The sequence below is a fragment of the Protomyctophum bolini genome (genome assembly GCF_963924005.1).
Source record: "Protomyctophum bolini genome assembly, chromosome: 18".
Taxonomy (NCBI): Eukaryota; Metazoa; Chordata; class Actinopteri; order Myctophiformes; family Myctophidae; genus Protomyctophum; species Protomyctophum bolini.
In genome coordinates this window covers 715,001-740,000 of record NC_137879.1, presented here as the reverse complement: position 1 = coordinate 740,000, position 25,000 = coordinate 715,001, and the positions used below count along the sequence as shown (strand labels likewise).

Here is a 25,000-nt window from a genome sequence, read left to right as displayed (position 1 = left end):
CCTGCCCCTGGAAGTCCAGACAGATCTGGAGCTCAAGCTCACAGATCAAGCTCACAACGCATAAAGTCATGGAGATAGTAGGACAGATCTACAAGCTCACAACGCATAAAGTCATGGAGATAGTAGGACAGATCTACAAGCTCACAACGCATAAAGTCATGGAGATAGTAGGACAGATCTACAAGCTCACAACGCATAAAGTCATGGAGATAGTAGGACAGATCTACAAGCTCACAACGCATAAAGTCATGGAGATAGTAGGACAGATCTACAAGCTCACAACGCATAAAGTCATGGAGATAGTAGGACAGATCTACAAGCTCACAACGCATAAAGTCATGGAGATAGTAGGACAGATCTACAAGCTCACATACCATCATGGCCGTCGTCTTCGTCGTCAGGGTCCCCGTCGCTCATCTCATCGAAGCCGAAGTACGTCATCTTGTGTTCCGAGCTTTCACATGTCTCCACCTGGTCTCCAAACTGTCCAGATGTTTCTCTGTGGTCTCCTAACCCTCCAGATGTTTCTCTGTGGTCTCCAAACTGTCCAGATGTTTCTCTGTGGTCTCCAACCCCTCCAGATGTTTCTCTGTGCTCTCCAAACCCTCCAGATGTTTCTCTGTGGTCTCCAACCCCTCCAGATGTTTCTCTGTGGTCTCCAACCCCTCCAGATGTTTCTCTGTGGTCTCCAACCCCTCCAGATGTTTCTCTGTGGTCTCCAACCCCTCCAGATTTTTGGCTGATGTTGGTGTGTTCCTCAAAGCCAAACATGTCCGCCTTCTGGATAAAACTAGAAGAAGAAAAAAAACGTAAACAAGCTATACAACAGAGGACTGAGGCAGCAGCCTTGGGGCGCACCAGTTCTGGTGAGAATTGTGGATGAGCTTCTCTCTCCTATGCGTACAGACTGGGGCCTACCCGTCAGAAAATCAAATAGCCAGTTACAGATGGAGCTTCCCACACCTTTGATCTGAAAAAGCGAAATATTGCATGTTGCAGTTCGCCTGCGAATCTCTGCAAAATACGACACCAGAGCGAACAAATAAAGAGCGAAAACGGTCGCATCTTCGCACATTCGCCACTGATGTGGAAGCTTGCATGGACTTCAATTGTTTGTTTTTTTAAATGCGAATTATTCGCACAAATATATCGCGTCGCTAATTCGCCAGTGTGTAATGACCTTAACTCTTTTAGCGCCATCTAGTGCCAGCTAGCCGTAGTATTAGTCGACTAAATGAACCTGGCCATGCAGGAATCAGTCATAGTATTAGTCGACTAAATTAACCTGGCCATGCAGGAATCAGTCATAGTATTAGTCGACTAAATGAACCTGGCTTGCAGGAATCAGTCCAACTCTTCGCTTGGATCCGTACCTGGATTTAGTACTCCGGTCCGACTCCGCCTTCTTCCTCCTCGGCCAATCGGAAGACGACGACTCCGCCTTCTTCCCCCTCGGCCAATCCGAGGACGAGGACGAGGAGTCCACCGTCTCCGCGGCGACCACGGCGGCGGCGGAGCCCGCCTGCAGGGAGGGGAGGGGCCTGGAGGAGGCGGGGCCCTGGATGACGCTAAGCCCCGCCCCCCGGGCCTGGATGACGGACACGTTGCTGACGGACAGGCAGGAGGGGTGGAGCACCGTCTGGTCCCGCCCCCGGCCCCGCCCGGCGTCAGCGGAGGGGCTGTCAATCAAACGAGGAGTTCAGGTTGAACATTTATAACCCATTCTGACCTGAGATCAGATTCATACCAGGTTTCCACTGCAGGACACACACTGGTCTGATGAACCCATTCTGACCTGAGATCAGATTCTAAAAAATGTCATTCGTTCTTTGATTTTTCAAAAAAATAGCAGACCTACAAGCTCATAGCGCGCCACTCGGTGGCGCGCTATGAGCTTGTAGATCTGCTATTTTTCAATAGCTTAAAGCATAACATGATGCTATACACCAAAATGGGTTCCCGTTCAGAATGGGTTAAGCATTATGTTATACTTTAAGCTATTGAAAAATAGCAGACCTACAAGCTCGTAGCGCGCCACTCGGTGGCGCGCTACGAGCTTGTAGGTCTGCTATTTTTTGAAAAATCGTGAAAATGTGGCTCAAATCTTTTGAATATATGTTCTTTCAGAGTTTCAGTTTTTTAACTCAAATCTTTGCTTCTGGAGGGTCCCTGGAACAACGTATTTTCAGGTGGGGGTCGGCGGCATATTACATAATAAGTTTTGGGGTCCTTCACATGAAATATTGAGAACCTGGTGGTTCTCAATATTTATAGAAAGAAATACATTTGAAAAATATTTTTTTATTTTTTATTTCGACGTCAGGCCTAAATGTTTCAAGGTGAGTTTAAGCATTATGTTATACTTTAGCTTTAGTGATGCACCGAATATTCGGCCGCAGAAAATATTCGGCAGAAAATGGCTAAAAATGCATTTTCGGCCTATAGGCAGAAAATATATCACCGAATAGTGTATGCAATGAATGCATCCAAAAGGGCTGAATAAATGTTTTATGGACCCCATAACAGTGATCATTATTTAAGTTAAGTTTTGCCATAACCATTTATTTTGCCATAAATCAGGTATAGCTTTAAGGTACGGCCATGACAGCAATGGTAGGAAAAAAGTTGTATAATATTAATCATATTCGGTATTCGGTTTTCGGCCAACTGTTTCCTATATTCGGTTTCGGCCAAGAATTTCAATTTCGGTGCATCCCTACTTTAGCTATTGAACCAGAGCAGATCAATGCTGGTGACTGACTAATGAAAGGCGTCATGATGGTTTAAGACGCCAGCGGGCCTTACTCGGTGGCGGGGAGTCGCTCGGAGGTCGTGCGGTCGTCGGCGGCGGCGACTCGGTGGGCGGCGGTCGTGCGGTCGTCGTCCTTCTTCCTGTCGGGCCGGCGGTACGTGCGACAGTTGGAGGCGGAGCCCAGACGGCGGGCCAGCGAGTCGGAGCGCTGGGCCGCCGTCGACGGCTCCGTGGGCTCGGCCTCGGGGGGGCGGAGCCTCTGGAGCCCCGCCTCCTGGGGGTGTGGCCTTTCCACCCTGCTGTTGGGGCCGTTACGAGAGTTAAATACACGTGTTGTTACAGGGCTCGGTTGAATGATTGATTCCGATAATAGTGATCATATCAAATCATCAGATTAAAGGCCCACCTGCTGCGCTCCGGCTCCAGGCCGCCGCCCACCCAGAGGGCGGAGCTCGGAGGAGGAAGGGGCGGAGTCAGGCCCACGATGGAGTCCCACGCCGATGAGGAGGAGGAGGCGTGGCCTGTGGCTTTCAGGGTGGCGGCCTGGAAGGACCATATATGGAGTCACATGTCAGGTTACTGTGGCCACAGGAGGACGATGATGTAATGACTGTGATTAAGACGATGATGTAATGACTGTGATTAAGACGATGATGTAATGACTGTGATTAAGACGATGATGTAATGACTGTGATTAAGACGATGATGTAATGACTGTGATTAAGACGATGATGTAATGATGATGATGTAATGACTGTGATTAAGACGATGATGTAATGATGATGATGTAATGACTGATTAAGACTATGATGTAATGACTGTGATTAAGACGATGATGTAATGACTGTGATTAAGACGATGATGTAATGATGATGATGTAATGACTGTGATTAAGACGATGATGTAATGATGATGATGTAATGACTGATTAAGACTATGATGTAATGACTGATTAAGACTATGATGTAATGACTGATTAAGACTATGATGTAATGACTGATTAAGACGATGATGTAATGACTGATTAAGACTATGATGTAATGACTGATTAAGACGATGATGTAATGACTGATTAAGACGATGATGTAATGACTGTGATTAAGACGATGTAATAAGTGATGATGTAATAAGTAAGGCTGTCACGATTCTCGATTCGTATCGAAAACGAATCGAAATCACCAGTCTGCTCGCGATATTTCAGTGCATGCGCACGGCCGCCCGGAATGTTTCTCACAGGACGAGTTTCAGCAGCCTGTCGGACTTATATGCCGGTGAACAACCCAGCCTGTAGCTCACTGCAGACAACAACACACCCAAATCCACCTTTTATATATATATATCTCCGTTTGTATAGTATGGTTGTGTACAATATAGGGCTGACCTCGATTAGTCGAATAGTCGACTAATCGATCGGAACGGGTCTCAGTCGACTGACCACCTCTCAGGTTTTTTTCTAAGCCCGTTGGTAAAGTCCAGAAACGCCCCGAGCCCGAACCGACATGTTTTTATTTAATATTTCAAGCATCTATTGCTCTATTGGTGCACGGACGCAGCAGCAGCAGCTACTCACTCACAGCTGAGTATAGGCTACTCACTCACAGCTGAGTATAGGCTACTCACTCACAGCTGAGTATAGGCTACTCACTCACAGCTGAGTATAGGCTACTCACTCACAGCTGAGTATAGGCTACTCACTCACAGCTGCACTATATATCGCTCTGATAATCCCACCTTAAGGAACAAGAAGTGAATAACACACAGACGTCACACTAAAAACTAGCCTACTTAATTATAGTTATATACAGTAGCTGCTGCACGTGCACTGTGTCAATCAGCGCAACGCGTTGTGAGCTTGCAGATCGGCTATCTCACGCTGCATTATAAAACCCAGAGCAGACGGACAATAATAAGAACACTTACGTTATGTATCTGTAGTTTCTGCAAATGTACAAATCCAACTTTGTTTAGTGTGGTAATAAATTAATGCTCCCGCAGTATTTAAATTGTTTTTATTTTGCGGACTGCGGAGCTCCTGAGACGTAGGTTCTGTCAGAGGAGAGCCTATACTGTGTGTGTGTGTGTGTGTGTGTGTGTGTGTGTGTGTGTGTGTGTGTGTGTGTGTGTGTGTGTGTGTGTGTGTGCTGCGCTGCATAATAATTAGGAGAGAGAGAGGACGAGAGTTTAGGCGCGGAGCGAGAGAGATAGAATGTAAAACACGTGGTTTTCAAAGTCTTTATAGTTTTGACCAGATTTTAGTGTGTGTGTGTGTGTATGTGTGTGTGTGTGTGTGTGTGTGTGTGTGTGTGTGTGTGTGTGTGTGTGTGTGTGTGCGTGTGCGTGTGTGTGTGGCAGACAGCAGCATGCTGCCGCACTTCTGAAGTCCAGTCTGGGTGAAATTCACATCGGAAAATGTATATAACGGCGCGCAAGTATTATTGCAGTAATATTATCATTTGTTTTTATTTATTCGGCAGTCTTCTTAGCCTATCCTAAAGCTATTCTTTTTTTATTATTATTATTATCCCATTCTGACCGGGCACCCATTTTGGTGTTGGCATCATGTTATGCTTTAGCTATTGAAAAATAGCAGATCTACAAGCTCATATCGCGCCACCGAGTGGCGCGATACGAGCTTGTAGGTCTGCTATTTTTGAAAAATTCGAAGAACGACTGACATTTTTAGAATCTGATCTCAGGTCAGAATGGGTTAATCAGACCAGTGTGTGTCCCGTGGAAACCTCGTATGAATCTGATCTCAGGTCAGAATGGGTTAAGTATCTGTTGCTCCGCACCGCATGCAGCGGGCGATCAATCAGCTAACAGGCTCAGTGCGCCGAGTCATTAATAATTGAGCCAAGTTGTTAACCCATTCTGACCTGAGATCAGATTCATACGAGGTTTCCACGGGACACACACTGGTCTGATTAACCCATTCTGACCTGAGATCAGATTAAAAAAATGTCAGTCGTTCCTTAGATTTTTCAAAAATAGCAGACCTACAAGCTCGTATCGCGCCACTCGGTGGCGCGATATGAGCTTGTAGATCTGCTATTTTTCAATAGCTAAAGCATAACATGATGCCAACACCAAAATGGGTGCCCGGTCAGAATGGGTTTAATAATTGAGCCAAGTCGTTAACCAAACTGTCTCCGTTCTTTGCCATGCCAAAGTTAGTTTACTCCGTTTGCATTTTATTGTATTCTTTGAGACAGTCAAAGAGCTTTTATGCAAGAGGTCAATTTAAGAGTAGGCCTATCCTATAGCAGCAGTATGCCTGGGCCCGTAAGGCCACATTTATTTGTTTTATATGCCGCCCAAGTTCGATGCAGACAACCGTCAGTCACTTGTGAAGTTACAGTACAAGAAGTTATTTCTTAATATATATTTTTTTATCCCACGATTTTGTAACCCATTTTTCACCCCTGTGTCAATCATCTAATTCTGATCCTGGGCTCTACACACCCTCCACCAACCTAGTCCCCATATATGGGGGACAAGGGGAGAGCAACGGACTTGAACTCATGCTTCCTTCATGCCTGAGTGTCCAAGTTGCTCCTTTACACCTGACAGGGGGGAGTTTCCCTGGTTGGACGTAGCGCGTGGAAGGAACACGTTATTCCAACCAGTTCCTTTCCCCTCTATCAGGCGGGGAAAACCACACAGAAAGGCCCATTCGCCAACCCCGCCTCGGGTATGGGCACTGATGACGCGGAGGAGGAAACACGCCGCCAGCACCCACCGCGTCCCGAGCGGGAATCGAACCCAGGACCTTCTAGCTGTGAGGCGACAGCACTACCAACTGTGCCTCCGTGCCCCCCTCTGTAGACATTTTTAAAGCACAGCTCAAGACCCACTTCTACACCCTTGCTTTTAATTTATGTTTTATTTTTTGTTATTCATGTCCTCACTGTATTGCATTACTGCTTGTTTTTTTTAAACGTTTATGCCTTGCTTTTATTTTATTTTTTCTCCATTGCTCTGTAAAGCACTTTTGCACTTTTGCATGCATTTCATGTCATGAAAGGTGCTATACTAATAAAGTGTTATTATTATTATTATTATTATTATTATTATTATTATATACCTCCTAGTATAGGAGTAACCCTGAAACATGACCATGTGAACCATGGTTAGTATAGGAGTTACCAGCTAGCGCCCCTCAAAAACTAATTACAAAGAAGAAAAACAACAAAAAAAAAAGTGTTGTAACCTGCCGTTTTTTCTACTTTCTAATTCTTTGTTTGGCCCCGAAAAATTGTGTGTGTTGTCATGATTTGTCACGACAAGAGTTGGCTTCGTACGACGCTTAAAAGGTCTTTAACCCATTCTGACCGGGCACCCATTTTGGTGTTAGCATCATGTTATGCTTTACCTATTGAAAAATAGCAGATCTACAAGCTCATATCGCGCCACCGAGTGGCGCGATACGAGCTTGTAGGTCTGCTATTTTTGAAAAATTAGAAGAACGACTGACATTTTTAGAATCTGATCTCAGGTCAGAATGAGTTAATCAGACCCAGTGTGTGTCCAGTGGAAACCTCGTATGAATCTGATCTCAGGTCAGAATGGGTTAAATAAATACGTTTAGAAATGCCTATGAGGGAAAAATGCATTGGGATTCATTTCCTGGGCAACTCGTTGTTCTGAAAGGGGGAGGGACTGCGACGCTCTATAATCACTCTCATTAGTTATTAGTCAAATAAAAGTGACTTATTGCAGAGAAACAAGTGTTTTTCTTTACCAATCAAAACATTAGCCTAAATTAATGATCATACAGCTCTGTGCTCAAAATAGGTTTTTAACCCATTCTGACCTGAGATCAGATTCATACGAGGTTTCCACTGGACACACACTGGTCTGATGAACCCATTCTGACCTGAGATCAGATTCATACGAGGTTTCCACTGGACACACACTGGTCTGATGAACCCATTCTGACCTGAGATCAGATTCATACGAGGTTTCCACTGGACACACACTGGTCTGATTAAACCCATTCTGACCTGAGATCAGATTCTAAAAAATGTCAGTCGTTCTTCGATTTTTCAAAAATAGCAGACCTACAAGCTCGTATCGCGCCACTCGGTGGCGCGATATGAGCTTGTAGATCTGCTATTTTTCAATAGGTAAAGCATAACATGATGCTAACACCAAAATGGGTGCCCGGTCAGAATGGGTTAAAAATATTCATTGAATCCTATCGAAAATCGTATCGAATCGTGACCTTAACATGGAAGGTTGCTGCTTACTTGTTACGTAGACAGCAGTAGAATTGAGTTTTATGAAGTCATAGCACTTTATAGTACACATGTATAATATATAATATAGTATAGTATGTATAGTTTACATATAGATACTTCACTGTTACGTTCTTAGTTTATACATGATTCATGATAATTCATTTTTATATATGTGATGTATGCCATGCTTTTGTTCTTGCTTAATGTAAGTCGCTCTGGATTAAGAGCGTTGATAAACGACTACATTGTAAATTGAAAGTTGAATCGAATCGTGACAGCCCTAGTAATAAGTGATGATGTAATAAGTGACGATGTAATAACTGTGATTAAGACGATGATGTAATAAGTGATGATGTAATAAGTGACGATGTAATAACTGTGATTAAGACGATGATGTAATAAGTGATGATGTAATAAGTGACGATGTAATAACTGTGATTAAGACGATGATGTAATAAGTGATGATGTAATAAGTGATGATGTAATTCCTGTGATTAAGATGATGATGTAATAAGTGATGATGTAATAACTGTGATTAAGACGATGATGTAATAAGTGATGATGTAATAAGTGATGATGTAATTCCTGTGATTAAGATGATGATGTAATAAGTGATGATGTAATAACTGTGATTAAGACGATGATGTAATAAGTCATGATGTAATAAGTGATGATGTCATACCTGGCAGAGCGACGGCGTGCGCTCGCTGACGATGTCGTCCCAGGAAGACGAGGAGGAGGCGGGGTCTATTTTCAGGGCGGAGCTCTGTGGCGGGGGGCGGGGCTTACGCTCGCTGACAACGACGGCGTCCCAGGAGGAGGAAGAGGAGGAGTCTGTTTTCAGGGCGGTGGTCTGGGATGGGCGTGGCTTCCTGTCGCTGCGAAGACCAATCAGGGACCATTAACACCGTTCAATTATACAAATAAACTAATTTGGTTTTAGACGTGTGATTTAGAATTCAGTTTGAAAGCGGATTTGGCCGGAAAACCGAAACCGGAAGTCAGGAATTCTGCTGTTTAACCCATTCTGACCCGAGATCAGATTCTGAAAATGTTCTTCTACATCCTGACAGTTTTCTGAAAAAGCTATGTTTCTATGTCAGTCGTTCTTCGATTTTTTTTAAAATAGCAGACCTACAAGCTCATAGCGCGCCACTCGGTGGCGCGCTATGAGCTTGTAGATCTGCTATTTTTCTATAGCTAAAGCATAGCGTAATGCTAACACCAAAAGGGGTTCCCGCCCAACATGGATTAAGGAGGTGCAGGTGATAAAGATCAAAGCCGGTACCTGTCTGAGGCGTTGCGGTACCACGAGTAGCTGCTATGCTGCGCCGTCTCACCTGAGCGTGCACGCACACGCACACACACACACACACACACACACACAGAGAGAGAACAGGGTTTTTTTTATTACAAAGTCAGGCGTCGTACATTTTGTGTACTAAGACTAAAGACCCAAACCACACAAATGATCGGCCATGCAACTCAAAGAGTCCTCGAACCATTACCACCGCAATGGCAGTTGCATTGGCGTGACATGTCCTTAAAACTGTTTTGATGCTGTCTGTGGAGACACAGACGCCCCCCCAGACTAGAGAGCCCCAAGAGGAGTCTACCTCTCTGTGTCTGTGTCTCTCTGTGGAGACACAGACGCCCCCCAGACTAGAGAGCCCCAAGAGGAGTCTACCTCTCCGTGTCTGTGGAGACACAGACGCCCCCCAGACTAGAGAGCCCCAAGAGGAGTCTACCTCTCTGTGTCTGTGTCTCTCTGTGCCTCCCTGTGTGTCGAATGTGAACTCGGCAGAGCGAACGGTTCTCGAGTTACGTGCAGTTACGTGCCACTAAGGAAATGAAAGTTCATATAATGGCCTGTTGTGGCGCTGTCTGTCATTTGGCTCAAAAAAACCCATAGCCCCATAGAAGTCCATGTATTTGGGCCCAACTTCACCTAGACTGTATTACCTTAATAAACATGGTCATGAATACTTTCTGCTTCCAGTCACTAGTTTAAAGTCTCATTTCTAATGTCATAATATTCTTTTTGGAAAATTATGGTCCCATTTATAAAAAAGTTTACCATAAAGTCGCGCATGTTCTGAGGGGCGTGGCTACCGTTACAGTCTATGAACGGGATCCCCCACCCACTCAAGTCAAAATAAAAACCAACGAAGAAGAAGGGGGGAAGTCCCGCCTCGTTGTCTGGGCCAGCCAATGGGCCAGCTGGGCCCAAACGGATCTAGAAAGATGGCGACTTCCAGTGCAAGGACTGACAGGCTTCATTCTACGTTCATGTTAGACGCGGGGAACGCTTTGTCCATATTTTTTACAGTCTATGGTCTGTGTCTCATAGGGCTGCACGATTATTATGAAATTATGACCGATATATCCGATCGATCACCGATTAATTTGCAGGGTCACATGATCTGCCGATACATACCGATTCTGACCGATTCCCATATTACACAGAGGACCACAATGGAAACAAACAAGCGAGATGATGAGGTCACAGTTAAATTACCTCCTCCTCCTCCTCCTCCAGTGCTGGTCACAGGCGCGCTGCGAGATGAGGTCACAGCGCTGCGCGATGAGGTCACAGCGCTGCGCGATGAGGTCACAGGCTTGGACTCCTCGTCGCTGTCGAAGCCGAACGGGTCTTCATGGTCTTCGTCTGGGGGAGGGGGGGGGGGGGGAGGAAGAATATAACATCACCACATGATGTCACAATACAGCAGTATCACCACACATGATGTCACAATACAGCAGTATCACCACACATGATGTCACCATGGTATCTTTAGGGGTATTGATGGAGCTAAGGCTCATACATAGTCTGGATTTACGGTGGTTAGGTGACCACCGAACTACAACATGACGTCACTGAGCCGCGGTGAAGAGCAAACCACCGCCACCGCTCCAGCCCATCACTCTGTTTTTACTCACCAACGCTCAACGTTATTTCAGCTCCGGTGGTCACCTCACCGGAGCGGTGGTCACCTCACCACCGAAAATCCAGACTATGAATAGGCCTTTACTCAACAGAAACAACAGAACAACCACCTACAAGGGACCAGAAACAACAGTAGAGTTAAGGCCTTAGTCTGTATTTTCGGTGGTGAGCCGACCACCGCTGACCAGCGCTGACCAGCGCTGACCAGCGCAAAATAACGTTGAGCGGTGGTGAGTAAAAACAGAGAGAAGGGCTGGAGCGGTGGCGGTGGTTTGCTCTTCACCGCGGCTCAGTGATGTCATGTTGTAGTTCGGTGGTCACCTCAGTGACGTCATGTTGTAGTTCGGTGGTCACCCCACCATCGAAAATCCAGACTATGTATGAGCCTTTACTCGACAGAACAACGGTACAACCACCCTACAAGGTGACAGAAACAAGAGTAAAGGCTCATACATAGTCTGGATTTTCAGTGGTGGGGTGACCACCGAACTACAACATGATGTCACTGAGGTGACCACTGAACTACAACATGACGTCACTGAGGTGACCACCGAACTACAACATGACGTCACTGAGCCGCGGTGAAGAGAAAAACACCGCCACCGCTCCAGCCCTTCTCTCTGTTTTTACTCACCACCGCTCAACGTTATTTCAGCTTATTTATTTTACCGGAGTGGTGGTCAGCTCACCACTAGGGTTGGGATTCGGAACCGGGTCCATTTCAGACCCGGTTCCGACATTGCGGATCCGGAGCCGGTTCCATCGTTTTCGTATTAACGGTTCCCCAAACGGATCTCATCAGTTGTCATTTATCTCCGCTGTGTCTGTGCATGCATGCAAGCAGAGCCTGTGGTGACGTCACCCCACCTACATGAGAGAGTGGGGTCGGGGAGGATACGCCCACTGTTCTGTGCATTCAGCGACCGCCGCGGAGCGAGTGGGACAGTATGTCGAAGAGATCTCCATAGTGTGGTTAACAGAGAGGGAAATGACTGAGGCTGAGCACGCAACGTGCAATAAATGATATATGCTATAGTTCGCTGCAAAGGTTGTTGCAACTTGTAGGCTACCAGTTGCACGACCACGTCCACGAGTTCTCAAAATCAATATGTCTACACGAGTCCACAACTCACGAGAATAATCTACAGTAGGCACATCGCGTTTGAGAGCCATGCGGAAAGCCGTGCCTGCACTCCCCGCAGCTCCACCACAGCCGGCGGGGGACGAGGATGATGCAAGGCTCGTTCACTTTCCCCAGGATAGTAACGTAATAGAAAATAAAAACTACTAAACTTCTACAGAGCTTTTCATTAGGCGTGTTGTAGCCTACAACTGTTGTTAATGTTGTTAATTTAGACCGCCAATGACTCGACGTCCTTCTGTCTGATATTATATGAATCACGTTAAATATCACTATCAATGCTTTTGATTTGTCTCTAAATTAATCGCGTGACTGTTGAGCCCAGCGTTTAGGTGCATATACCTCCATAGATTGATTACTTTATAAAGAGTTTGCAGAAAAAAGCACAGGAACGTAGCCTACAGTTCAATTTTTATAATCCAAGAAAGCACTATTTGTTTCCATTAGGGTAAGGGCCCAGGGGTCCTTCATATTAAATTAATCTGAACATTAAAGACAACATTTGTCACCACAACAATATCATTATTGCAATGTGTATGTACTGTATATTTACTATACAGTACAAATTGCAATATACAGTACAAATTGCAACAATGATATTGTTGTGGTGGCTAGCTGGTGGTGGTGAAATTAAAATAATAGTGCCACCTCATAATTGTAAAGAGCATTTTCAATAATTGAATTAATGAATTTGTGTTTATTATGTACTTGGTTAGGTTAGTTATAATATAAGCATAATCTATGTCAGAAAAAACATACAACCGGAGCGGTGGTCGCCTCACCACCGGAGCGGTGGTCGCCTCACCACCGGAGCGGTGGTCGCCTCACCACCGGAGCGGTGGTCGCCTCACCACCGGAGCGGTGGTCGCCTCACCACCGGAGCGGTGGTCGCCTCACGACCGGAGCGGTGGTCAGCTCACCACCGGAGCGGTGGTCACCTCACCACCGGAGCGGTGGTCGCCTCACCACCGGAGCGGTGGTCAGCTCACCACCGGAGCGGTGGTCGCCTCACCACCGGAGCGGTGGTCGCCTCACCACCGGAGCGGTGGTCGCCTCACCACCGGAGCGGTGGTCGCCTCACGACCGGAGCGGTGGTCAGCTCACCACCGGAGCGGTGGTCGCCTCACCACCGGAGCGGTGGTCGCCTCACCACCGGAGCGGTGGTCGCCTCACGACCGGAGCGGTGGTCAGCTCACCACCGGAGCGGTGGTCACCTCACCACCGGAGCGGTGGTCGCCTCACCACCGGAGCGGTGGTCAGCTCACCACCGGAGCGGTGGTCGCTCACCACCGGAGCGGTGGTCGCCTCACCACCGGAGTGGTGGTCAGCTCACCACCGAAAATCTAGACTATGAATAGGCCTTAACAGTAAAACAATAATTCCCCGTTCCTTTTCCCCAAGTGAAGGTTGTAGAATCTGGTCTAAATGGGTTACATTTATTTCTACTTTTTTTTATTGGTGACTCACCCGTAGCGGCGGCGGCGGCGGCGGCCTCCTGGAGGCGGGGCCTCTTGCGGACGGCCTCGTGGCTCTTCTTGGCGGTGCGTCCCGTGTGGTGGGGGCGGGGGGGGGTGCCGGCGGGGGGGGGAGCGGGCCTCTTGGAGCCCAGCACGGCGGCCTTGTAGGTGGTCTTCCCCCACTTGGTGCTCAGAGACGTGGCGCGCTGCTTATTGGCCGAGGCCGACGACGAGAGGACCTCGTCGAACTTGGAGTCTCCTCCCCCTCCTCCCCCGCCGCCCGAAGCTCCGCCCCCAGCGCCGCCCGCCGCCTTGCGGCTGTACGTCTTGCCGAACCGCGACGTCATTGTTGTGGCGCCGCCGTCATATCATAGACCTGGAAATATATAATGAAACATATAATAAAATATATGTAAACATATTCATAGACCTGGAAATATATAATAAAATATTATGTAAACATATTCATAGACCTGGAAATATATAATAAAACATATGTGTAAACATATTCATAGACCTGGAAATATATAATGAAATATTATATGTAAACATATTCATAGACCTGGAAATATATAATGAAACATATAATAAAATATATGTAAACATATTCATAGACCTGGAAATATATAATGAAATATTATGTAAACATATTCATAGACCTGTGAATATAATAAATAAAATATTTATTTTATTATATGTAATAAAATATATATATGTCAAGTCCATGTCAAGTCCCATTAAGTATGTATACTGCATCTGAGCCACGGAACCACCGTTTGATGACATTTAGCCTCTCAGACTAGGGCCGGGACTAATTGCGATTAATTTAGATGAATTAACTACAGAAAAATGAATCGCGATTAACTACAGATAAATGAATCGCACCTTTTGTTTCACCGCGGAACGTTTCTCACTGGGCGCTTTTCTATAGTACTGAAAACTGGAGATAATAAAAAGTCACCCCATTTTGTGTTGCCTAGAACTGGAGATGTACTTGTTACTGTTACTAATTTTTTTTCAGACCTCCAGTTCTAGGCAACACAGAATGGGGTGACTTTTTATTATTATTTCCACAACAGGTATATTAATGACAGTAAAATGTTGAAAATGAGTGGTATCCTGTAGTCACTATTCATTGATTCACTGGGATACCAAAAAACATAAAAAAAAAGGTTTCTCACTGTTCTCAGGTTGAATATTGATATGCGATTAAAATGCGATTAATTAACTACAAAGCCTCTGATTAATTAGATTATTTTTTTTAATCGAGTCCCAGCTCTACCCCAGACCCATCTGAGCCACGGACCACCATCTGATGACATTTAGTCTCTCAGACCCAAAACTAAAGAATATTCTGTCCACAGTTCCATGCTGTGTTGGTACTGGTACAATTAGGAGAGAAAACAGACAAACTCAATTTGTGTAGACTTTACATGTAAATGAAGACCTACAAGCTCGTAGCGCGCGCGCTACGAGCTTGTAGGTCTGCTATTTTTGAAAAATTGAAGCACCACTGAACATAGAAACATAGCTTTTTCAGAAAACTGTCAGGATGTCAATCAACTGAGTCAATCAACTGAAAATGGGACTAGCATTCAAGATTGTAAATGCAGCTCTGCCGTCCATGCCCACAGTGCCCATTTACTGGACCGATTACCTCAAAAAGGTGAGCAACTCCCACAGCCATAATACAAGAGGGAGTGTAAATAATGATCTGGTACCACCCATTTTCAGAACAAATATGGGTAAATTCACATTTCACAGCACTGCCACTCAAGTGTGGAATGCCCCGCCCCCTTCACTCAAAACAAGCAGATCGCTGGTCTCCTTTAAAAAGGGTCTGAAAACTCACCTATCACTGTCATCAGGTCAAAGGGAGAGAAGGTGATTGGCTCTCCCCCCCCCCCCCTTTTTTTATGTTTTATTATAAATTTATTTATATTCCAACCTGTACATGTAGATTTAGTGTGTTTGAGAAACGTATTGTTTGTTGTCACTGTTATTGTCATTGTGAATGAATGCATGGGACCCGAATGGCAACAAGACCGCAAGGTCTTTCTTCTGTATACCGTCCTTTTGGACCAATGCTGTGCTTGACTGTACCCTGTACTGTTTGCATCAAAATTGTCTAATAAAATTATCAATCAATCAATCAATGTAGAAGACATTTTTAGAATCTGATCTCAGGTCAGAATGAAAACTGTCAGGATGTAGAAGACATTTTTAGAATCTGATCTCAGGTCAGAATGAAAACTGTCAGGATGTAGAAGACATTTTTAGAATCTGATCTCAGGTCAGAATGAAAACTGTCAGGATGTAGAAGGCATTTTTAGAATCTGATCTCAGGTCAGAATGAAAACTGTCAGGATGTAGAAGGCATTTTTAGAATCTGATCTCAGGTCAGAATGAAAACTGTCAGGATGTAGAAGGCATTTTTAGAATCTGATCTCAGGTCAGAATGAGTTATAAGGGTATCAGAAGCATCACCGATATACAAACATGAGTCTATCAGAAGACAGTCAGCATTTAGAGGAAGATATCTGTACGATCAGACGTTCATTCACCAACACCTTTGACCATGGGTTCCCAAAGTGGGCTCTGGGGACCCATGGGGGTCCTTGAGGGAGTTCCAGGGGGTCCCCAGCTCAATTAGATAGTTACAAATGGACCCTTATGGGTCTGTAACTCGGAGTGAACAGATGGAACCAAATGGACCCTTATGGGTCTGTAACTCGGAGTGAACAGATGGAACCAAATGGACCCTTATGGGTCTGTAACTCGGAGTGAACAGATGGAACCAAATGGACCCGATTTGTACACTCTCAGAGTTAAATTAACATTGGTTTTACAATATATATTGAGATAGAAATACCATTAAAAGGGGGGTCCATTATTAAAATGTTTCGTAATCACTGCTAGAGCCGTAAAACTTCTCCCTTATGGGGGTCACTGGCATGCGTTTTCAAATGGGGGGTCCGTGGCTTAATAAATTATGATTTTGGGGGTCCTTGACACGAAAAGGTTTGGGAACCACTGTCTTTGACTTCTTCACAAAACAAACAAAGAATGTCACTGTGTTTATTTATTTTACACAATATCAATACATCTAAAACCGTGGTTTTCAACCAGTGGTCCTTGAGGGGGTTCCAGGTGGTCACTCCCCATGCTGCTATATTAGTCGAGAGAGTTGGTAACCAAATGGACCCGTAGAGATCTTCAACTCCTGGGAGCGTAACTTCAAACCACTCAGGAGTTAAATTCTTAAACATCTGCATTGCTTCCTTCACAAGAAGTCCCAACGTGGGGTCCGGGGACCCCCAGGGGTCCTTGAGGGAGATCCAGGGGGTCCCCATGCTAAATGATAGTTAGGAACCAAATGGACCCTAATGGGTCTGTAACTCAGAGTGAACAGATCGAACCAAATTGACCCTAATTCAGAGTTAAATTTACTTTTGATTTTTACAATATAAACTGGGGGTCCCCGAGATAGAAATGCCATTAAATGGGGGGTCCGTAGAACTAACGCAAGTCAAACTGGGGGTCCTTGAAATGGAGTCATGGGGGTCCCTGGCATATATTTTCAAAGGGAGTCTGTGGGCTAATTAGTATCAATTTGGGGGTTCTCGACATGAAAATGTTTGGGAACTGCTGCCCACAATTAGAGAATGTAGGAGAATAGTTATTTTGATCAGTGTTTGCCTGTTATCAACATCATGTTATCTCTCCTAATGGTACCAACATCATGGTATCTCTCCTAATGGTACCAACATCATGTTATCTCTCCTAATGGTACCAACATCATGGTATCTCTCCTAATGGTACCAACATCATGTTCTCTCTCCTAATGTTATCAACATCATGTTATCTCTCCTAATGGTACCAACATCATGTTATCTCTCCTAATGGTACCAACATCATGTTCTCTCTCCTAATGGTACCAACATCATGTTCTCTCTCCTAATGGTACCAACATCATGTTCTCTCTCCTAATGTTATCAACATCATGTTATCTCTCCTAATGGTACCAACATCATGTTATCTCTCCTAATGGTACCAACATCATGTTCTCTCTCCTAATGGTACCAACATCATGTTCTCTCTCCTAATGGTACCAACATCATGTTCTCTCTCCTAATGGTACCAACATCATGTTCTCTCTCCTAATGGTACCAACATCATGTTCTCTCTCCTAATGGTACCAACATCATGTTCTCTCTCCTAATGGTACCAACATCATGTTCTCTCCTAATCACCAACATCATGTTATCTCTCCTAATGGTACCAACATCATGTTCTCTCTCCTAATGGTACCAACATCATGTTATCTCTCCTAATGGTACCAACATCATGTTATCTCTCCTAATGGTACCAACATCATGTTATCTCTCCTAATGGTACCAACATCATGTTATCTCTCCTAATGGTACCAACATCATGTTATCTCTCCTAATGGTACCAACATCATGTTCTCTCTCCTAATGGTACCAACATCATGTTCTCTCTCCTAATGGTACCAACATCATGTTGTTGGTACTAATGGTACCAACATCAATAACAAACTGTGGACAGAATCTGATCCAACAATATTCTTTAGTTTTGGGTCTGAGAGGCTAAATGTCATCAGATGGTGGTTCCGTGGCTCAGATGGGTCTGAGAGGCTAATATGTCATCAAACGGTGGTTCCGCGGCTCAGATGCAGAATAAATAAATAAAGGTTCTGTAACAACAATGAATGTTCTGTAGCAGCTTCCAACAGTTAGCATTAGCATGCTAGCGTGCTGTGATGGAAGTGAAGCTAATCAAAACAAACACAGCAAGGAGAGCAACAACAAACAGAGGAAACACATTAAAACATAAAGGTTAGAAGCATCTAAACGTCTTCACAACAAACTGACACACCTGACCGTTGAACGGCTGTTTGTTTTAACACTTCCGACTTGTTGTTCTAACGCAGTTGTACTCTCTGGAAACACCAGCTAACAAGCTAACAACACAACGTTAGGCGGACGGGGACGCTAAGCTGAGCTAACAACACAACGTTAAGACGGACGGGGAGGCTAAGCTAAAGCTAACAACACAACGTTAGGCGGACGGGGAGGGCTTAAGCTAAAGCTAACAACACAACGTTAGGCGGACGGGGAGGTGAGCTAAAGCTAAGCTAACAACACAGGCTAACAAAGCTTTATTTTACTCACGCTTCAAAATGACGTATAGAAACACGTGTTTTTCCCGCCGTGTGTGTTTCTTTTTTACACCAACTGGAAACAAAGTGTCCAACACGGTTAATACGTCACGACTTTAGTGAGAAAGACGTCATTTTGAACGTTAACGTTAATAAACACTAAACAGCCGAGCTGCTCGCACTACTCTCACAGCTGCCTGTCACTCAAACAAACACAGCGTTTCTATTGGCTGGCTGCTATTCGCGCACATCCGGATGCTTGAATGTAACGCCCACTAACCGTATCCGGTAAAAAAGGCGTTTCCGTTTCCGCTATCTACTAGTTTACGCAGTAGAACTGAAAGACAAGTCATTTTATGATTGGTTTGCTCTGAAAATATTTTCAGCACGCAATCAAGTGTAAAATCAGGCACATTGTTCTACTCCGTTAATAGGGGGATAAAATACTTAAACATCATGTAGGCTATACTTCTATTGATTAAGTGATTGATTGATTGATTGATTGATTGATTGATTGATTGATTAAAGTATTTATTAACATTGTGCAGAATACAGTACATTTCAAGCACAACTCAATACAAAAAACGTAGTGGTAAAAAACCATAAAGTCAACCAAATTACAAGATTCCTTTACAGGATCTCCTCACTGGTCAACAAAAACACCTTGAAGACCTCCTGGTACCACAGCACCTCAAAGGCCCTTAAAACTAGGCTCCAGACTTCCCAAAACAAACTGGTCAGGCTCCTACTTGGCCTCACCCCCCAAACCCACCTCACCCCTGCCCACTTTGACAGGCTGGAATGGCTTAGGGTCGACGACAGAATGCAATGGGTCTGGTCCACAATATTCGATACAACCACCAAGATACCCATGTACCTGTCTAGATACTTCCTTAATGTTAACGAAGTCCACACCCACAACACCAGAGGGAATGCAACGAACCATGTACAACCCAGATCCGGCACGAACAAGGGACTAAATTATTTTCGCTCCTATGTCACCAAAATGTGGAACGCCCTACCAACAGTCATTAAGACATGTGAATCCCTTGACTCCTTCAAAACCGCTCTCAAAAGTGTCTATTTGTACGTCTCTAAATGTTTTGATGAATTGAACCTGGTGGGCCCTCTTGTAAACAAGCGTAATGGTTAATTTAATAATTGGGTCGTCCACTCACAGTTAACAGTCTTTGCATTGAGTTTGTGCTTGAAATGTACTGTAATTCTGCAAACTGTTGATAAATATTTCAATCAATCAATCAATCAATGACACTAGTGTTTAGATATGTGACAGTCATTCAGTAGGTAGATATGTAAGTATATACAGTAGATAGGTAGGCCTACAGTAGATTATGTGACAGTCATTCATTTTCATCAGACAATGCAAACCCATTGTGACTTCAGATCCAAGCCAGTTCACTGCTGCCCCCTGCTGGTGGTGTCTGTCCTCTGCAGGGTATACGGTTCTCTCATAAAGGAGGTGTCGTCAGGGACAGACAGCTAGGGGTCCGCAACATAGACACTAGCGGGCCCTCAACGTAGACACTAGGGGTCCGCAACGTGGACACTAGGGGGGCCCCAACGTGTCCGTATGCAAATTCTAGAAGTTCTGCTTTACACACCATTATAAATAATGTTCAGATTTTGATCACAACACCCACTTAGGCCTACTGAACAGTCAGTCTCCAGTTTTTTTAGTTTTTAGTTTTTTATTAACCATTAGTTATTGTTCACTGTATGTATTACAGTGTATTCAATTACAAAGCATATGCCTGCATAAAACAAAGGGGTTTGTAGCCATTTACAAACCCAGAAATGATAGCATGAGTGACAGTATTTAGAATTAAATTATTATATTTTCAAATTATTGCGGCACACAGTGGATAATAATTTAATGAATGAATTAAATGGATATATACCTTCTCCTGCTCCTCAGGACAGCAGTGGATCAGCGGGTAGAGTGGTCCCGCTTGGGGAATGGACGGTTCCCGGTTCGATCCCCGGGCCGGCCTCGCCCCCTGGGGGTCAGTGTGGAAGTGTACTTGAACAAGACTCTGAACCCCCCCCCCCAAACTGCTGTTGATGTGCGTGCGTGCGTGCGTGCGTGCGTGGGCAAAAAAAAAGCTTGGGGGTGGTGGTGGGGGCCCCCTGCGCACAGTGCACACAGTTTGATTCATGATTTATTATTTTCTCCGTAAGTGGACATCGTCTCTGTCGCCGTGGAAACCTCACCGCGTCCAAAACAGGTTTACGTTTCAGGATGATTGAAATTCACAAGCGGCAGATCTACAAGATATACAAGATCTACAAGATCTACAAGCCGGGACAGACTCGGGGTTCCTCCATTCTCCCAACTCCGTTCCATCTGGAGATCAGTGATGTTCTGATCAAAGCAATCCAGCCTTAACCCGTTTAGATGCGAGGCCCGGTTAGGTCCAGGTTAGGTCCAGGGCTGGCCCAGGTTAGGTCCAGGGCTGGCCCAGGTTAGGTCCAGGGCTGGTCCAGGTTAGGTCCAGGGCTGGTCCAGGTTAGGCCCAGGTTGGGTCCAGGGCTGGTCCAGGTTAGGTCCAGGGCTGGCCCAGGTTAGGTCCAGGGCTGGTCCAGGTTAGGTCCAGGGCTGGCCCAGGTTAGGTCCAGGGCTGGTCCAGGTTAGGTCCAGGGCTGGCCCAGGTTGGGTCCAGGGCTGGTCCAGGTTAGGTCCAGGGCTGGTCCAGGTTAGGTCCAGGGCTGGCCCAGGTTAGGTCCAGGGCTGGCCCAGGTTAGGTCCAGGTTAGGTCCAGGGCTGGCCCAGGTTAGGTCCAGGGCTGGTCCAGGTTAGGTCCAGGTTGGGTCCAGGGCTGGTCCAGGTTAGGTCCAGGGCTGGCCCAGGTTAGGTCCAGGGCTGGTCCAGGTTAGGTCCAGGGCTGGCCCAGGTTAGGTCCAGGGCTGGTCCAGGTTAGGTCCAGGGCTGGCCCAGGTTGGGTCCAGGGCTGGTCCAGGTTAGGTCCAGGGCTGGCCCCGCCTTCGTTGTCAGGTTAGAGCTCTATAAGAATGTCTCGTTTTCTCTTAGTTGTTTTTTGACGATGTTTTGGTCATGGCTGCCAGTTCCCACCTGATGTCGTGTGTGAGTTCCGATTGGTCCAGAGCGTACTGAATAACTTCTAGCTTACATAACGTCTTAAGACTAGGACTCAGGTCTAAAATGAAAAGCTCATCAGAGACAGTGGCATCTCCCTTGTATCTTCCAGAGAGGATGATACGATCTCCCACAATGCAACAGCACATACCATACATTGGACATGGTCCTTTCCCCTTGGGCTCAACCTTCTTCCAGGAGAAGGTCTCTGGACGGAATTTCCACACATCGTTTAGGTTCTTGTTACCGTTGTAACCACCAAATATGTACATCTCTCCATTGTAAGTAAAGACTGAATGACACCAGCGTCCTTCTGGAAGCGGCTGTGCTGAAGGTGTGCTCAGCCAGAGGTCGGTCTCTGTGTCAAACACTCTGATGGTGTTGCAGAACTGACCCCCCATGTAGCCCCCAAATACAAACATCTTTGTCCCGATGATGGTAGCAGAGTGACGCCTTGAAGCAGGAGGTGGAGTTCCTCTGGTGTTCATTAAAGTCCAGACCATTGTGCTGGTGTCCAACTTGTACATGTCATTAGTCCATCCAGTCAGCTTGGTGTGTCCTCCATGGATAAACATGATTTTCCCCAACACACAGGCTGAGTGGTCACACCTCGCCTCTGGAACAGCTCCAGAAGCCCTGCTGGGTTTCAACCACATGTGGGCGTCCACATCAAATGCATAAAGCACACTGTAGTACTTCCCTCTCCAGCATCCTCCCCAGATGTAGACTGTATCTTCAACCAACACAGCTGTGTGGCTGTGGCGCATGGATGGAACCTCAAGGTGACCGTCTCCTCTTCCAGGTTCCACTGGAGGTAACTTCTTCCAGCATAAAGACACTGTGTTGAAGACATGGACATCCATCTGTTCCATGATGTTGAAGGTCCCTCTAAAGGAATACAGTTTGTTCCTGACTGCTACATTGGCATGTCCAGCTCGCATTTGTCCTCCTGCTTTGGAAACGGTCCAAGACAACATCACTGTCTGTCTACTGTCGCTCTCTTCTCTCTCAATGTCTACAGTCATTTTCAACACGGTGCATCATCTTATATATCTTCTGCTGTGAAATCACGCACGACACAAACTGTTGCCATGCACACCTTAACGACGCCAATTAGTGCAGCTCTTCTTCATCTGCGCCCTTTGACTCTCTTTAAAACCCTGTTCATTCACACTTAGTGTAAATCGTTGGTATATTCCAGTTTAAACCCTGTTCATTCACACTTAGTGTAACCTGTTGGTATATTCCAGTTTAAACCCTGTTCATTCACACTTAGTGTAAACCGTTGGTATATTCCAGTTTAAACCCTGTTCATTCACACTTAGTGTAACCTGTTGGTATATTCCAGTTTAAACCCTGTTCATTCACACTTAGTGTAACCTGTTGGTATATTCCAGTTTAAACCCTGTTCATTCACACTTAGTGTAAACTGTTGTGTATATTCCAGTTTAAACCCTGTTCATTCACACTTAGTGTAACCTGTTGGTATATTCCAGTTTAAACCCTGTTCATTCACACTTAGTGTAAACTGTTGTGTATATTCCAGTTTAAACCCTGTTCATTCACACTTAGTGTAACCTGTTGGTATATTCCAGTTTAAACCCTGTTCATTCACACTTAGTGTAAACTGTTGGTATATTCCAGTTTAAACCCTATTCATTCACACTTAGTGTAAACTGTTGGTATATTCCAGTGTAAACCCTGTTCATTCACACTTAGTGTAAACTGTTGGTAACCCTGCATTAACTATTATCCCTGAATTAGACATTTAGGAGCAACTACTAAACTCTCTGATTTAGTCGACTAAATCTACAGTTGATTTAGTCTGCTAAAATGTATTTTGGGCCAAGGGGCCCATAATGCTGTCTATGGGGAGGTGGGGGCGGGGGCCCAGGGGCCCATACTGCTGGCTATGGGGAGGATTTCAGTGTGGTAGGAAAGGAATAATAATTGTTGGGTTTTCTGGGCGTGAATGCACGGAATTGCCAATTCCGTTGTTAAGGTGCTTTGTATAAATTATAGCCACTATATAAATGCACAGTCTCTTTCTCATTTACATAATGATAACTTTATATCTGATAATTCATTCATTTACATTTATTTCAATGTCATTTAAATATATAAAGGCCCGGTGTTGGGTCCATTTGGTTCCATACCAGAGACACGCACGCACGCACGCACACACGCGCACACGCACACACACACGCACACACGCACGCACGCACGCACACACACACACACACGCACACACGCACACACGCACACACGCACACACGCACGCACTCACACACACACACACACACACACACAGTCATGTGTTTCCATCCCAGAGCCTTATAGGCCAGTCAATCTAAGACTAAAGGGGCGTGGCCAATAATACATTGCAATAGAGCACCGAAGTCAAGGCAATGTCGCTGCTAATATACGTCACGCCCAGCTGTCAACACATTGCGTTCCTGAGATTCCTCGTTGACGTAAGCTCAGCTGGTGGTGACTCAACTCGTACTAACCACAAAACATTAAATATCAATAAAAGTAAAATAAACGTAATTAACATTCAGTTTATGTTGTGCGACGGGGAGATGCAGCCACTCCGCCTACCCGGAAATGTAGTCTCTGGGTTATTTGACTCGTTTCTAACGCTAATTTTGTTACTCTTTGGGTATATTTGTACATTTCCACCTTCAGTCGATGCTTCATATCCATATGAGTGAAAAGGCCGGGGTGATGGGTTTATTTTTCAAACGCAGTTCTTATATGAAGAGATTTAAAATCCCCCCTATGGGGATTATAATGCAAATAAAACATACATGAACCTGGGGACTGACGCCCTCTACCGACAGTGACGTCAGGTCTTCGGTGCTCTATTGTAATCGCTCAAGGTTTTGATGCATATTTGATGTTAAATGGTCATCCAAATAACATGTAAAAAATAGTGAATTAAAGATGGAGTGCCGTGATTTTTTCCCACCCTAAAACATGATATTCTTATTGTTATATAAGGAGGTATAATTTTTTCAAAAAAGTGTACAGTATTTGTTAAAATTTTGATTTTTATGTGGTGATGGGTGGTGATCCACCTGAACTGAAGCCGCACCCACAGCTGTAGTTGTATGATAAAGGGGGAGGGGTTAGGGGAGGGGCTGATAATGTGATTATGTGACTG

At 45.2% G+C, this 25,000-nt stretch overlaps 1 protein-coding gene across 2 annotated transcripts in view; it reads right to left on the bottom strand.

The window, feature by feature from the left end:
• The window catches only part of LOC308333451 (uncharacterized protein), a 47,790-nt gene extending 28,879 nt beyond the window's left edge, over positions 1-18,911 (bottom strand). The window contains exons 1-9 of one of the 2 annotated variants that reach the window (XM_080789872.1): positions 18,733-18,911; positions 13,548-13,913; positions 10,511-10,660; positions 9,281-9,332; positions 8,675-8,870; positions 3,159-3,295; positions 2,806-3,051; positions 1,374-1,679; positions 375-790 (exon numbers count right to left, since the gene is read on the bottom strand). In XM_080789872.1, coding sequence (XP_080645998.1) covers positions 375-790; positions 1,374-1,679; positions 2,806-3,051; positions 3,159-3,295; positions 8,675-8,870; positions 9,281-9,332; positions 10,511-10,660; positions 13,548-13,884 — 1,840 coding nt within the window. In that variant the 5' untranslated portion in view covers positions 13,885-13,913; positions 18,733-18,911. The remainder of the gene's footprint in view (positions 1-374; positions 791-1,373; positions 1,680-2,805; positions 3,052-3,158; positions 3,296-8,674; positions 8,871-9,280; positions 9,333-10,510; positions 10,661-13,547; positions 13,914-18,732) is intronic. The other variant, XM_080789873.1, reaches the window with a different exon arrangement.
• Positions 18,912-25,000: the final 6,089 nt, after the last annotated feature.